Here is a 16,867-nt window from a genome sequence, read left to right on the forward strand (position 1 = left end):
AACCTTGTCCGATAAAAGCCGAGTCTCTCACTGGAGCATTAGTTGCGGACCAGAACGCAACGTCATGTAACTGCTTGACAGTCTGTGAACTGTCAACAACTGAACTGTCAACCACAACAGGTGCGTGAGGACGCACAGCGTCCACTCGAGACTGCTTTGACTGCCTAGACAGAGCAGTCAAAAGAACTCTAGAATGCGGAGGTTGACGCACAGCGTCAAAACAAGTCAACTCCGATTATTAGTGAACGTCTTGAACGTCAACAGGAGCATCAGCCAGTGGCCTAACGTCCAAATGCGGCTGAAAAACCACACGAGACCGCATCGAGTGTGGTTCTAAACAACCTGACTGACGTGACTAAGCTACGCCAACGTCAACAGTAAGCACAAAGGAACGTTAGGTTGGCTGAAAGCCAGGATATCGATGAGATAAACGGCTAGACTCAACGGACTAATCGGCAGAATAGTCTTCCATAAGGGAGGCAAGCATATACTGCATGTTTGCCACACAACCCATTAAGGATCAACGGAAATGGTTGTGGTAAGAGACGAGGGTAACGTCTGTGACCGCAACACTTTGCCTACAAAAAAAGACTCTCGGAGTCTGTGTTACGCTTTTGTTAGGCGGCGAGCAGTTATCCGATGACTGCATAGGGTCAGAGCTGTCCTCATGGCTGTAACCAGGATGCTGGACCTGTCCTGAAAGGACTGACTTTCGCTTAAGGGCTCCGAAACCTTGTGACAGGTTTCTTATGCGAAAAGCCTACGGATGGCGAGGAGAAACAACGTCTCTCTCGTCTTATGGTAGGGGAGATCTTGGTAAGATACACCCGATACCATAGAGGGAAAACGTCTGTTCGTTGGTCAAGGCCTCTCGAACCCATAAGTCGTTTGACATTACTTCTCCCCTGGGCTTGGGAGCTTGTAAGAGGTCCCGGACTAGGTGAACGACAGGCACGAACAGACGAACCCTCGGACGCAACACTGTAACACTTTGCGCCTCGGACGCAACACTGTAACACTTTGCGCATATCACTTTATCACTTCGATTTTCTGTTTGCACTTATTTCTACCTGAAACACGCAATTCTACCCTTCATTAAAAGGTAGTAATTGCGAAATTAGTCGTATAATGCAAGCTCATAATACCAGCAAAAAACAGAAAACATATTTTAAGATAAAAAGAAAAATCAGTGGCTGGGAAAGAGACTAAACACTAGTTCATATAACTACGTTTACAATCTCTCACCGCACATAGCCTGGGGACGAGAATAAAAACCTAAAAACGTTTTATCCTTCCTCCCCGTACAGCGACTAGGGACATGAGTAACACGAGAACAACGTTACCCGCTTGAACGGAACGTTTTCTCTCCTCTCTCTCCCTCCGTCTCTATCTCTCTCTCTCTTTCTCTCTTGATTTCGCACCTAAGAGAAGAGCCCAATTATATATCGTCAAAAAAACATGCTATATGACTAAAGGAAAAAACTGAAAGGTTTTTCAAATAAAAAGTTCCTTTAAATTAGAATTTAAAACATTTAAGCTAAGAAAGAATGAACAAAACGTCAGAATCGATTTACTCTTACTGCAAAGTGAAACCGTGAAACACTCTCTCTCTATCGTAACGATAGAGCGCATGTTGAACGTCCTGAAGGTCAACAACTGCGTAGCATAAAAAACTAAACGTTAGTTCATCTTTGAAAACAGTACGAAGACTATCAAAGAAATTCTTTCATAAAAAATTACATTTAAAAAGTTTTAAATCCTTAGCTCTTTAAAAGCTAAAGACGATATAAAGGGCTCAACGTTGATTAACTTCGGTTTCCAAGTTAGGACCGCCTACTCTCAGGAAAGGTCTATATAAGCAAAGCATTAAAATTTATTTTTATATGTTTAAAAAAATGGAAAGTTAATCGAAGAGGCCTAATAAAGGCGGAGAGATATAAAATATATACAGTATAGGAAAATCTATAACGTGATAAGATAATTACTAAAAGCCTAAACACACTTCCGTCTAAGGGAAGGGTCGGCCATTTAAAAGTGAAAGAAAGTCCATACTCTCTTTGTCACCATAATTAAATCTATCCAAAACGAGTTCAAGTTTTAAGATGAAGATAAAACACCTGCATAGCGAAAGCTCAAAACTAGAATAGTGTACTTCACCAAATAGTTGTGAAAACAAATCCAGTTAGCAACAGCGAATTAGTAGGTCTTGCCGGTAGCCCGACAGAGAGAAAATCGAGTTCTTTGTTTACAATGAGTAATGGGTATCTGAACGACAGATGGCGCTGTTGAGTACACCCCCTACCTGTGTAGCGATCGCTGGCGAATTTTTACGTAGAGTTTTCTGTCGAGCAACAGAGTTGCAGCTATTATAATCACCGGCTAAGTTAAATATTGAAAATATTGCAATACTATAACAATTAAATATTGTATTACATTCTTTTTTTTTTTTTTTTTGATGTCGGCTACCTCCTAAAATTTTGAGGAAGTGCCATAGTAAACAGATAATATTCCATTCAAAAACTTACATTTAAGGCTTCCATATCCTTATTAAACTCGTCTTCATAGTGACGAGGCAAATCGGAGAAAATGGAATTGTCAGTGACGTCTTTCCCCTTCTGACGGTCTAACCACTCGCCTAAAACGCTGCTCGAGATGACGAGTAGTTCTTTCTGCTTCTCAGAGACCTCTCCTGAGCTCTTATTGGTCTTGACACAGTCTCTCAGGGAATCGACAACAGATTTAACCTAAATATAATCACATAAAAAATAGTAAATAAAAATTTTCCTTCAGAAGCAAACATAAAAATCAAATGAAAGTTGATCAAGGATCAGCATACACAAAATATTATTACTATTATCATTATTACTAGCGAAGCTACAACCCTAGTTGGAAAAGCACGATGCTATAAGCCCAAGGGCTCCAACAGGGAAAAATAGCCCAGTGAGGAAAGGAAATAAGGAAATAAATAAATGATGAGAAAAAAAATTCATAATAAATCATTCTAAAAACAGTAACAAAACAGACATGTCATATAAAAACTATAAAAGACTTAAGTCAGCCTATCAATGAATACAACCAAAATGGCTTTCAAGGTTGTGAGGCAAATTCTGCATACTACAGCACTGTATATAGACATACACTTTGACCATTATCCATTTTTTTCTAAGTTTCGTAGTAGTAGTTTCTACTTCAGTATCATGTCCCTCCCCACCTCTTCAGCAAGTAAACACTAAAACATGCTGTTTTTCAATTTCCACATGTTTCTACATTTATCCTGATTTGCTTTTATGTACTGAAATACTGTATACTGGGTTATTTTCCAATGCTACAACTTTGCTCTCATTCACTTTATGTATAGTATGTTTAAAACCCAGAGTCTATGTATAAAGGAGGGAAACTCAAAATGACATTGTACAAAGCATCGTACATTGAAAGGAGGGTTCCTTATAAAACTCCCTTGACTTATAGGCTACATTATGACAACTACTGAACTAGCAATGTAATACCCATGTGTAGTTCAGGTCTGTTCTTGATTTTATTATATTTACAAAAGAATCAATGTATTTTAAAAAAAAATTACAGTGAACTTGAAAAATATATCATGAGGATGTCTAATCCTTTATCTAACTGCATAACTTAGAATTTATTGCAGACTTCCAACAAAGATTATTACGGGGTATCCTGGGAACCCCCTCTCCTGTATTTACAATCCTGTGAGACATCATCAAAGAGATGGAGCTCGGGGGAGAGTGACTGCTCCCCGCACTTTTGTTTCTTTTGTTTGATGTCGGTTACCCCTCAAAACTGGGGGAAATGCCTTGGTATATGATGATGATGATCCAACACATAAAGAGCTAGCGCCTGAATAATCTTCACATTGGAAACTCTTACTACTCTCCTTTATGGTAAAACAAGACTCATGGTTCAAGAAATTGTAAAACAAACTTCATACAATACACAGCGTGCTGTACGACGATAAACAAGACATTTGCTATTTTACCTTAAGAACTTCATCCATCAACATTTTCCGCTTGTCAGGATCAGTAGTCGTGGCTATGACCGTGTTATGATGTTCCATTGCCGCGGCAACATCCTCGTACAGTTGCTCCATGGATGTGAGAGTTCTGATAATTTTAATATTTTGATTACAGTAATAATAAGTAAGGTTTTCTTATGCACAAAAATATTTACAATATGTACAAAGCTATTTGCCATAGATTGATTATTTACATGCCATTTAATCCCAACTCTTAATAAAAGGCTGAAAATAAACAATATCATTCAGGACATCATTGACGTTTTGATAAAGGGCAACAAATGACAAGTAATGTACGGTACACTACACTTATGCCCAATGGAGTAAAACAATTTTCTTTTTTCGGAAGTGAAACCTTGAACTGACAAATTTGAGTAATGAAAGCTTTCATAAATCAATTCCATAAAAAAATTAATCAATAATTGTACAGTACTATTACTACTTCTACTACTACAATTGATATCACTATACTTTATACCAATGGATCAATATACAATATTCAATTCTCATATGGTAGACAAACGTCATCCCCATTCGACAACAAATTCCTGATGAACCTTACTTTTCATATTCCTGCACTAGGTATCTAGTCCTTGCCCTTTTGATAATTTTATCATCAATGTCTGTGACATTCATGACGTAGTTGACTGGATAACCGAAGTAGTCCTGTATAACACGACGAAGAATGTCAAAGCTTACATAGGACCTGCAAAAGAAAATGTGTCATTATTGAATTAAATGTAGTACAGTAACATAAAGGAAGAATAAAATATTTTGGAATGGGATTTTTATTTCTCTAAGACATGAAAAGAGTCCTGAGTAATGTAATACTATCAGTAACTTGAATGCAAAAACACGGACTGTATTAGGATATGAATCTTCCTATGTTCTCTGCAGTCATTGCTATTATGAGCTGAGCCACATAACAGGGTTAAAATATCTTGAGCCACATAATAGGGTCAAAACATTTTGAGCACATAACAGGGTTGAAACACTTTGAGCCACATAATAAGGTGAAAACATTTTGAGCCACATAACGGGGTCAAATCATTTTGAGCCCCATAACATGGTCAAACCCTTTTGAGCCACATAACAGGGTCAAAACATTTTGAGCCACATAATAGGGTCAAAAACCTTTTGAGCCCCATAACAGGGTCAAAACATTTTGAGCCCCATAATAGGGTCAAACCATTTTGAGACCCATAATAGGGTCAAAAACATTTTGAGCCCCATAACAAGGTCAAAACATTTTGAGCCCCATAATAGGGTCAAACCATTTTGAGACCCATAACAGGGTCAAAACATTTTGAGCCCCATAATAGGGTCAAAACATTTTGAGCCACATAACAGGGTCAAAACATTTTGGGCCACATAACAGGGTCAAAACCTTTTGAGCCACATAACAGGGTCAAACCCTTTTGGGCCACATAACAGGGTCAGAACATTTTGAGCCACATAACAGGGTCAAAACATTTTGGGCCACATAACAGGGTCAAAACATTTAGAGCCCCATAATAGGGTCAAAATATTTTGAGCCACATAACAGGGTCAAAACATTTTGAGCCCCATAACAGGGTCAAAACATTTTGAGCCACATAACAGGGTCAAAACATTTTGAGCCACATAACAGGGTCAAACCCTTTTGAGCCACATAACAGGGTCAAAACATTTTCAGCCACATAACAGGGTCAAAACATTTTGGGCCACATAACTAGGTCAAAATATTTTATCAACTTATCACAAATGGTTATTTCCACAGTTACCTATGAATAGGGCAAGCTATTAAATGAAAGTGCCAACTTGGCAACATCTACATAAAACAAAAAAGAAAATCCATCCCCCTCGTTATACCTTCTCCATATCAAGCTACCAAAACATTTACTAGTCTCTGGGAAGTGTAAATCTGCTGGGAAAGTGTCAGATAGTTTTACTCGGGAAGATATATTAACCCTTTTACCCCAAAAGAACGTACTGGTACGTTTCACAAAAGCCATCCCTTTACCCCCATGGACGTACCGGTACGTCCTTGCAAAAAATACTATAAAAATTTTTTTTCATATTTTTTATATTTTTTTGAGAAGATTCAGGCATTTTCCAAGAGAATGAGACCAACCTGACGTCTCTATGACAAAAATTAAGGCTGTTAGAGCAATTTAAAAAATATATACTGCAAAATGTGCTGGGAAAAAAATAACCCCCTGGGGGTTAAGGGTTGGAAATTTCCAAATAGCCTGGGGGTAAAAGGGTTAAATAATGCTTCAGCTTCAATAAAAGTGGGGAGGGGGTTGGGTTATAAGTTCTATTCAGAGATAAGTATGGAAATAGATTTCAGTTTAAATATCATGTTCATTTTCATGAATAGAAAAAGCTGAACCACACACTTTGAAAGCAAAAACCTGCATCCCAAAATGTAAGTCAATGGGAAACCGTCGGATAGTTTTACTAGACAAGATATATTAACAATTTTACCCCCAGGCTATTTGGAACTTTCCAACCCTTAACCCCCCAGGCGTTTTTTTTTTTTTCAAGCACATTTTTAAATATATATTTTTTAAATTGTTCTATCAGCCTTAATTTTCGTCAGAGAGGTCAGGTTGGTCTCATTCTTTTGGAAAATGCCTGAAGTTTCTCATAAAGTTATCAAAAATATGCAAAAAAAATTAAGCAGTTTTTTGCAAGGACGTACCAGTACGTCCATGGGGGTAAAGGGATGAGTTTTGTGTAACGTACCAGTACGTCCATTGTGGGTAAAAGGGTTAAATAATGCTTCAGCTTCAATAAAAGCAGGGAGGGGTTGGGTTACTAGTTCTATTCAGAGGTAAGTACAGTGAAACCTCTAGATACGAAGTTTATGTATACAAAAAATTCATTTCACGATTCAACATAAGAAAATTATTTTCCCTAATATTACGAAAAAATACTCAGGATATACGAAAAGAAAATTTTAAAATCATGTTACATGTAAAATGCGACTCATAGGATAAAAATCATGTTATGAAAGCCACTCCAGAATGAATTAATTTGGTTTCCTGAGGTATTATTGTATGTGAATAGATTTCCTTTTTAAAATCATGTTTATTTCTATGAATATTGCCTTCGTAAGCAGAAGGGAGATAATACACACAAACAACTTGAACCAAAAACCTATTGTACATCCTACTAAGTGAACTAATACCTTTATATTATTTAAGAAAATGCCATAATCAAATTAAATTTGGAAAATACAAAGGACAACATATTAAATTCAACTTCATATTGAGTGTATGTCAATATCATAATCTTTACAAAGTACCTGTTTTTCACCCATTGCCAATTTTTTCTGACTCTCTCTGCTTTCAAATTATTAACCAAGAATCAATGAGCATTAGGTACGATTTAACCCTTTTACCCCCAAAGGACGTACTGGTACGTTTCACAAAACTCATCCCTTTACCCCCATGGACGTACCGGTACGTCCTTGCAAAATAATGCTATAAAAAATTTTTTTTTTTCATATTTTTGATAGTTTTTTTTTTTTAAAAATTCAGGCATTTTCCAAGAGAATGAGACCAACCTGACTTCTCTATGACAAAAATTAAGGCTGTTAGAGCAATTTAAAGAAAATATGCTGCAAAATGTGCTGGGGAAAAAATAACCCCTTGGGGGTTAAGGGTTGGAAATCTCCAAAGAGCCTGGGGGTAAAAGGGTTAATAAAGAGGAAACCAAACAAATAGTTTTGGATCTTGACATATGTCAATAAATTCAGAAGAGGTTGTGATTCCAAAATAAATTCATCATTAAGTATTAGGCGCAATTTAACGCAGATTATAACAAACAAATAGCTTTGGGATTCAGGATATGCCAAATGAACAGATTCGTTTGAAATTGTGATTCAAAATCAAATTTTACAATAAATTTGAGATAAACTGTAACAGATAAGTTATAATGAAATCGTTGTATGATAAAATAACCAGTTGCATTATTGTCCTTCAATATATTTACCAGCCAAAATCATCTAATTTGTATAAGTCTCTCTTCAAATAACGATCAGCGAATAAAATTAGATCTCCATACAGCTGCTATGAGAACTTACACTAAAGATAAATTATTAACAATATTAACCCTTTTACCCCCAGGCTCTTTGGAAATTTCCAACCCTTAATCCCCAGGGGGTTATTTTTTTCCCAGCACATTTTGCAGTGTATCTTTTTTTAATTGCTCTAACAGCCTTAATTTTTGTCTTAGAGAGGTCAGGTTGGTCTCATTCTCTCGGAAAATGCCTGAATTTTCACAAAAAATTATCAAAAATATGAAAAAAAAATTTTTTATAGCATTTATTTGCAAGGACGTACCGATACGTCGATGGGGGTAAAGGGATGGGTTTTGTGAAACGTACCAGTACGTCCTTTGGGGGTAAAAGGGTTAAGTCCAGTGGCTACCACGCTGATATCATACACTTAAGGCTGGTTAACAAGGGGATAGTTCCCTGGTGCCGGTAAATAGTGGCAAGTAAAGTTACCAGGATAGTAAGCGTTTCACAAGGACACTTTTGCCTTTGCACGGGGATAGTTTGCCGACGCTAGTAAACTATCCCTGCGTAAAACGGCCATTAGTCTTAAAAACAAGGAAGGAAGGTTTATCCAGCCAAGCATCTTGCACTAACCTTCACAGCATATAAAGATGATTCATCCTATGAGGTATGAGTAGAGCCGATCAGTTCTTTAAACAAAAGGACATTGCATTTTTAACAGTGGTCTATGAGGGAGACGAATCCCACAAAAAAATTTGGGACTGTGTTCTTATTAGTAGTAGTTCTAGCCAAATAAACATCAACAGCTCTAAGGTGTAGGTTGGCCAGGCCACCAGCCAACTGTTGAGATACTACTGCTAGAGAGTCCTTTGATTGACCATACAGTACTACATTGGTTTGTCTCCTTCCATGACCGAGCTGCTTCTGGCTCTCATGTTCTCTGAGGCTAAGGGGTACTAAGGGCTTCAGCCTTTGGAGAGCAAACGGGACAGAATGGCACCATACCATGGGTAGAAGCATCACGCAAGTGCCTGTTCTTGGTTGGTGAGAATTCTTGCCGGCTACCATGCGACCACGATGTGACCTATCTGTGCTTGTACGAGTGTTGAGAGTGGACCTAAGAAGTCACCTGTTCCAATCCTTCAAAAACAAGAGTTGGAAGACCATGGTGTCAGTAAAATCTCTAGAGAATGGAAAGATCTAGGTCGTAGAACAGTCTCAACAGAGGATCTCGTGCTTTGAAATACTTGGAAGTGTTGGCAGGCCTCTGGGTTAGGAGCTCTGGGAAGGAACAGATAATAGGCGACATGTGTACTATTTCCCTGGTGACTTGACAGGCGTAATAGTTCACTGGTGGCTCTAAAGTAATAATCACCCAAAGAACAAGTATAAGCTCCCATTGCATGGTTCCCAATCATAGCATGCATCAGCTGTGGGAAATGATGATTGTAGAGAACAATTCCAAGGAATCCAGTTTTAAGAGGAGAGATCACAATTGAACATTCCACTGAAGACAAAACAAAGCAGATGCCAGATGTTCTATAACCCGAAAGTTAGTGAAGGACAGGTGTAAGAGATGCTATCGCAGTGTGTCCGACAAGCATGTAGAAGACCAATTCCATAGTGACTGGAGCACGTGGACATCGTGGCAGTATGGAAGGCTATGATCATGGAGATCGTGTGCATGATAATTGTGTTGTGGGATCAGTCGCCTGGGATAAAACGGACTACAAACTTCTTAATTTACGCGCCAATAGTTGATTGTTCACTCCACAATGCTGCTCCTGTTGGTTGTCGTCTATGGAGCTCTATGAAGAGGGAATGAGACTGGGGCAGCACCTATCATCTTGCATGAGGGTGAGCATGTTCGGTCTCATACGAGACCGTGCAGTGGTAGTAGATATGTAAACACCTGTGCAATTGTACTAATATTATCTTCCCACGTGAATATGCGCTCAAAATGTATCGGTGGTTCGCTGAACGTTCTTCAAAGCCTTGATGCTATCAAAGCATCTCGGATCAGAAGAGGGACAAGGACAGCGGTCAACACCCTGACCAGCAATGGTTGAGTTGGGTCTTGCATAATGCCTAGCACTAGTAGCAGCAGCTAGCAGCAGCATCAGCTCCTGTACCTCATAGTGAAACACTCACCTGAGAAGGTTTGGGTTTTAGCATAGCACTAATCCTCCCATGAAACCATGAAGAGGAATTGGTCGCTGTCTCGAGAGACTCAGTCTGAGCAGACATCCTATTCTTTGGTGACTGTCATTCTTCTCTTCGGAGTGGCAGGAGTCACATCTGAAGGCTCAGCAACAAGTGAGAAAGACGTCTGAGGAAAAGGTGAGGTGATAAGGGAAGGCAAGCTGGTACGCTGCGGTTCCCTTGGTTGATCTTCAAGAATAATGGAATAGGACAGCCCCTATCCTTCACCTCTGCAATCTGTGAGCATGCTCAGTACCAGAAGAGCAGGCAGTGCCTAGAGGAAAAAGGAAAAGATTAAAATAACAGATAAAGATGCCAGAAGTACGTCTATACTATCCGACAGCTGAAAACAAAGCGGGAGCTTAGCGCCTTGTTCGGTGGGCAGCCCAAACCTGCCACCCTCCCAGCCAATTACAGCCACCTCGTAAAGTTTTAACAGCTATATCCCACTTGGTTGAAAGCATAACCCTAAATTAAAGGACTAAGTTTGTATTGTGTAGGAACAAATTGCACATAAAATCTACTGGCATTCTTGAGCCCCAAAAATTCCACCCTAGATCTGAGCACCGTATCATACCTGGCATGGCCCATGTGCGAGTCGTCATAGACAGTAGGTCCACAACTGTACCAAGTAACCACATTTCCCTGGGGGACGAACAGCTCCTTTCGTCGTGTAAGGGAATTATACAAGTGGAGTTTTGAAGACTCTACCCCCACAGGAGGAGACCACTTAGGATCTGGCCGCTCCTGCACGACTGCTTTCGGCATGACTCAAATTCTGTAAAAGGAAGAAGGCTTTGAGAATCTCACACAATAACACCTTGAATAATAAAAAATAAATCAGTATTCCAAACCTGAGGCTCAAACTCACTATTACTGAATTCCCAAACATCCGACATCAGGATTTATTATCTAAACTTCTGGCATTAGCCTTCGAATTTACACTCTAAGAAGAGAGCTCACCAATTCAAGACCATTACCACAAACATGGTAGTCCCAAAACCTTTATCTTTACATGTTGATCCTAACTACCTAGCTTTATCTACAGTCTCTCTCATTCTATATTATTGTTATAATTATTACTAACTAACATACAAACCTGGTTGGAAATGTAGGATAGGGCTTCAACAGAGAAACATAGCCCAATGAGGAATGGAAATAAGGAAAAAAATAGAATAGTGTGCCTGAGGCTACCCTCAATTAGACACAGCCTAGAGTAACTACAATGGAGGCAATTCATACAAGTGCCACCAACTAATCTTACTTGCAAAAATTTAATCTCACGACATTCCTACATAACATACAGGACATCAAGTAGATCTACTCTAAAATAAATACAGTACAGTACATCATTGTAAATACTATAGTCAATTTCTTTTAGCGATGCAGATTTGAACCGACTCGCAGCGGTGCCCTTTTAGCTCGGAAAAGTTTCCTGATCGCTGATTGGTTGGACGAGATAATTCTAACCAATCAGTGATCAGGAAACTTTTCAGAGCTAAAAGGGCACCGCTGCGAGTCGGTGCAAATCTGCATCGCTAAAAGAAATGGACTATAGATGCCAGGGTATGATCAGATTTAAACTACTGCACACCTAAAATCTTACAGGTCTGGGGTAACTGGCATTCCTGGACACTAAAATACTGTAATATAAAACTTAAAAACTAGGATGCCATACCCTGACGAGGAGAGTAGATTGTGTTAGCCAGACTTCCCACTTTTCGGGCTACTGAAACAGCAAGTCTGTGCCTTGTATTAGGAAAGCCAAATCTGCAACCAACCAATGATTTCCCACTGATTGCTAGGTTAACCTAAAGTCAAAATGACCACTGGCCACTTTAAATGCATCTTTCCCAGCAGCTATTCTTCATCAACATGATTTGTAGCAAAATGAGTTCAGCGTCAGTTATGAATTACAACAATAGTTGCATAACTTTCTAACTAGTTATGGAATATTACAATATTTTTACCAAAACAGAAGTACTGGATCCTGGATAAATTGGAATACTGAGTGTTTTTCGCAATTAAATAAAAAGACGCCTACTGTACTGATTAATGCTGGATGGCATGGCAATATATCTAAGCTCTAACTTGATCCTCATGCCATTAAAACAAAAGTTTAGGCTGTCAGTTCGCATGGGTCACTTCAATAACACAAATTATAAATAAAATGAGAATTCATATCTTAACCTTAATTATGGAATATAGCACGACGATCTACAAAACGTAACCAAGAAAGTCTATAGCTCAGTTTTTTAAAACTTAGGCTTGAGCATGATTTAAGATCATCAAAGCCTTGTCCATCGGCATTTTTTCTAAATCATGCGGGAGCTCCCTATGATAGGTCTGCGGATAGGCGAAACTTGAAAATTTTCGTAAGGTAACACTAAATCCTAATTGGAGCCTTTGTATAGCAACGGGCAGGACCTTCCAAGTGCATAAACCTACAGGATATATCCTTATTTACTTACCTAACGGGGGTTAACGACCTCATGCAAACCACCTTAGGGTGCCGTAATCTTAGCCATCTAAGGGAGTTCTGGGGCATGGATGTCATCATACAACACACTAGGTATAGATAACAATTAAAAAAACTCGGAGCCTTTGAATATCAGCGGCCAGTCCCTCCCGTGTGGATTAAAAATTGACATCAGCTAGCCTAAAGTTTTCCCCCTCACCTAACCTACAAGCCGTGTCCTAACCTACTTTCCTAATGGGGGGGGAGCTAACGGCCCCTTGCGAGCCCCCTTACACTGTCGTATTCTAAGGGCTCGGCCAGACCAAGCGCGGCTAGCGGCGAGGTTAGCGGCAAGAGGTTCCCGCGGCAAATTGATACCTTAGGTATCTTATGTAGGTGGCCAGATAGGAGGCGCGAGGCTTCCCGTGTCTCCTAACTGGCCACCTACATAAGATACCTAAGGTTTCAATTTGCCGCCATAACCTCTTGCCGCTAGCCACGCTTGGTCTGGCCGGGCCCTAAGTTAGCTGTAATTATTCAAACAGGTGGTCGCATTCATACACACACCCCAAAAACTCTTAACCTAACCTATCCAATAAGCTAATACATACATACCATAAACTAACATATGATTTACCAATCTTCCAACAAACTACGATCAGGTTAATTATCTATACATAAACATCAATGTGCAGAAACTCACTACCTGTATGAACATACTGTACTGTATATGATACACGTATTGTGCATGGGGGTGAGATATTGCACTACCATGCTACAGTATTAAATCACTTATTAAGTTACAACAGCAAACGTTGCTTTAAAACCACAAACGTAATCATAATCAAATGCATTCATAAAATGAATAATTCACAGTAAAATTAATACACATTACCTTAACACGCGTAATAACAATAAATTGTCTTACGTCAGATTCAGTATACCTGGCCGTCAATTGAATCTGGGAAACTCAATGTTGACATGACACCAGGGTTGCTAGATTATTTTGACTGGATTATCGTACATAAGACTTAAAATTGTCGTATTTTAACCAAAAATATCGTACACAGTTTCAATATAATTATTAGGGAGTTAAATGATTAACTTATTTCAAGATATTTTAGTATAATTGTTTAATTAAAAACACATTTGTATATACCTAAGGTATGTATCGTACATCGTACTGGACCTAAAATAATCGTACATGTACGATAATTATCGTACGAATGGCAGCCCTGTGTTGACATGACACGTGGTAATATTCCACGGTGTAGAATAACTCGGTATATGAATAGTATTGTGTTTATCTTCACAACAAAATTTACAATTATTTTTAATTTTAAAAAAGTTTTAAAAGATTTATAAGAATTGCTGATATCTAGAATCTTATTTTCTTTATATTTATTAGATACAAATTAGAATGGTTCTATAAAAAGCTGTGAAAACCAAATGCAAATCAAAGTAGGTTTCTCAACACAAAAGCTCAATTAGTGATACACAAATTTTGAACATTTATTAATGATTTATAAAATTACAGTAGTGACTTAATTAATAATGATATAAGATACATAATTCAATATAGATTCATCTCTTTCTACTATATAGACAATTCCTGCCAGGTGGTAAGTTAAATGACTAGGCGCATTCTACTATTTCTTTAATCGTAGAAAATGCGAGTTCGGTTTTTTTGTTTTTTCTTTTTATTTTGTTCTTTTAATACAACAGCATATACATGATTATTCCTTAGTCGAAACACTATTTCGTAGTATATTTGAATTGTATAGCTAAGAAATGTTCTGATCAAGCTGAGTTTTTATATGGTTATTTCTGGATATCTTACCATATGTTTTTGAAATCTTTAGATAAAAATATTACATTAAAACCACCAGTCAGGTATTTTATCAAACGTGATAATTCTTTATGAATAAACATACCTTGTTTACTTGTATATGGTGAAATACCCATTTATTTAAAAAAAATCTGCTTCTGTGTAGAAGGGGTATCTTTTAGAATGCGCCTCCACATGAGATTAGTGGATATGACGCAATATTTAAAGGTAAAAGAAAAAAATGAGCAATGTGCTTAGAAGTCGAAAAGAACACGTCACTAATACCGCTTACTTAACAAAATTCTATTCACTCTTTCTTTTCCTTATTCATATACCTTCCTAATGGTATTCATTTATAACCCATGTACTATCATGAATGATAATGAATATGATAATACAGCTTTCCTTTCCGTGTTTTATTGATAGTAATTTATGGAACAGCAGTAAATGATTATCTGGCAAGGGCTAATCTCGGGCAATACTAGATAAGCTGACATTTGCTAATTGTATTATTTTTACCGAAAATATTACGAAACGGTACAATGTATAAGCTGAAAGATTATGATGAAATTCCTTGGTCTATACCTGAGTATTCCATTTGCCCATTTGAGCAGATTAAAAAGTATTCAGGGAATTTTTTTGTCTAGTAAGAGGGTCTACTGGTCACTAACCTGTGTGCGCAAGGTCTTTCTTTTCATTTATCTCATTAAGAGAGAGAGAGAGAGAGAGAGAGAGAGAGAGAGAGAGAGAGAGAGAGAGAGAGAGAGAGAGAGAGATGTTCTTACGATTTATTCAATTTATTGGGTTGTGGTGGCCTGGAAGTAGCGTCCTTGCCTGGTGAATGCTGGACTGGGGTTCGAGTCCTGCTCGCTCAGATTCGTAAGTTCCTTTGGTCGCTGCAACCCAACCATCCTTGTGAGCTAAGAATGCGGGGTTTGGGGGAGCCTATAGGTCTGTTGAGTCATCAGCAGCCATTGCCTGGCTTTCCTTGATCCTAGCTTGGGTGAAGAGGGGGCTTGGTCGCTGATCATATGTAATATGGTCAGCCTTTAGGGCATTGTCCTGCTTGATAGGACAATGTCATTGTCCCTTGCCTCTGCCATTCATGAATGCCTTGCCTCTGCCATTCATGAATGCCCTTCAAACCTTTAAATATGTCAATGCTGTTATCTGTTCCTTTAGAGCAGTAAAACTAATCTAAACGTCATTTGTGACATTATGACCACATACTAATAGGTAGAATTTGAACGAATATTCTTGTAGACGTGGACTGGTCCTTCGGATTTCTAAATTATAACAGAATTATTTAGATAATAAGGCTCCATTTGGAGAAACACCCGTTAATTACACGCACACATTCTGTTCTTTGTCTAACCCTTTCTCTGTTCATTAGATTGCGGTTTTATTTAACATTTTTCCAAACGAATAGCAAGCATTAATTGGATTTTTTTTCTCTCTTTTAGAATTCAGGTAGACTTTTTATGGAAGTCCATAAGCCATGCATCTTGGAAGAGTCTGTCTACCTTTTTAACCTTCCTTGTAGGTTGACATTTGTGCCTGCATTGAAATACAAAAAGTCTTAAAAAATTGCAAATATATCAAGATATGGTAGGTAGTAGCTTGGCCAAGGCAACAGCCACTCGTTGAGATACTACCGCAAGAGTTACTGTGTCCTTTAACTAGCCAGATATATTACTGCAAAAGACCCCTCTCTGGTTATGGCTTATTCTTCTTTTACCTAGATATACACTGAATAGTGTGGCTTATTCTTTATAATATTATCCTCTTAGCTCATATACCTGATAACTTTAAGATAACCGAAAAAATACTGCAATGTAATGGTTCGTAGCTACTTTTCACTTGGTAAGGATAGAAGAGACTCTTTTTAGCTATGGTAAGCACTTCCTCTAGGAGAGGGACACTAAAAAATCAAACCATTGGTTTTTATACAGTAGTCTTGGGCAGTGCCATAACCTCTGTACCATGGTCTTCCACTGTTTTGGCGTTCTCATGCTTAAGGGTACACTCAAAAACAATATTCTGTCTTGTTTCTCTTCCTCTTGGTTTTCTAAAGTTTATATATGAAAGATTTATTTTAATGTTTCTACTGTTCTTAAAATATTTCATTTTGATTGTTTATTAATTCTCCTGCAGTTTATTTATTTCCTTTCATCACTTGCCTAATTTTGCCTGTTAGTGTTAGATCACCACTTTTCATAATAGGGTTGTAGCTCAGATAGTAAAATTGATAATGATGCAAAACTCTGATTTGTGAGTAGTAATATGCCACTACCATAAGATTCAGATGAAGGAATAGTGTGTGCTTAAGTTACA

General features: G+C 38.1%; 1 protein-coding gene across 2 annotated transcripts in view; it reads right to left on the reverse strand.

The window, feature by feature from the left end:
- The window catches only part of CysRS (cysteine--tRNA ligase, cytoplasmic), a 31,767-nt gene extending 18,059 nt beyond the window's left edge, over positions 1–13,708 (reverse strand). Inside the window, exons 1-5 of one of the 2 annotated variants that reach the window (XM_068389543.1) lie at positions 13,601–13,708; positions 10,825–11,025; positions 4,599–4,742; positions 4,001–4,124; positions 2,526–2,744 (exon numbers count right to left, since the gene is read on the reverse strand). In XM_068389543.1, coding sequence (XP_068245644.1) covers positions 2,526–2,744; positions 4,001–4,124; positions 4,599–4,742; positions 10,825–11,015 — 678 coding nt within the window. In that variant the 5' untranslated portion in view covers positions 11,016–11,025; positions 13,601–13,708. The remainder of the gene's footprint in view (positions 1–2,525; positions 2,745–4,000; positions 4,125–4,598; positions 4,743–10,824; positions 11,026–13,600) is intronic. The other variant, XM_068389544.1, reaches the window with a different exon arrangement.
- Between the last annotated feature and the right edge of the window lie 3,159 nt (positions 13,709–16,867).

This window comes from Palaemon carinicauda, chromosome 16, assembly GCF_036898095.1.
Source record: "Palaemon carinicauda isolate YSFRI2023 chromosome 16, ASM3689809v2, whole genome shotgun sequence".
Lineage (NCBI taxonomy): Eukaryota > Metazoa > Arthropoda > Malacostraca > Decapoda > Palaemonidae > Palaemon > Palaemon carinicauda.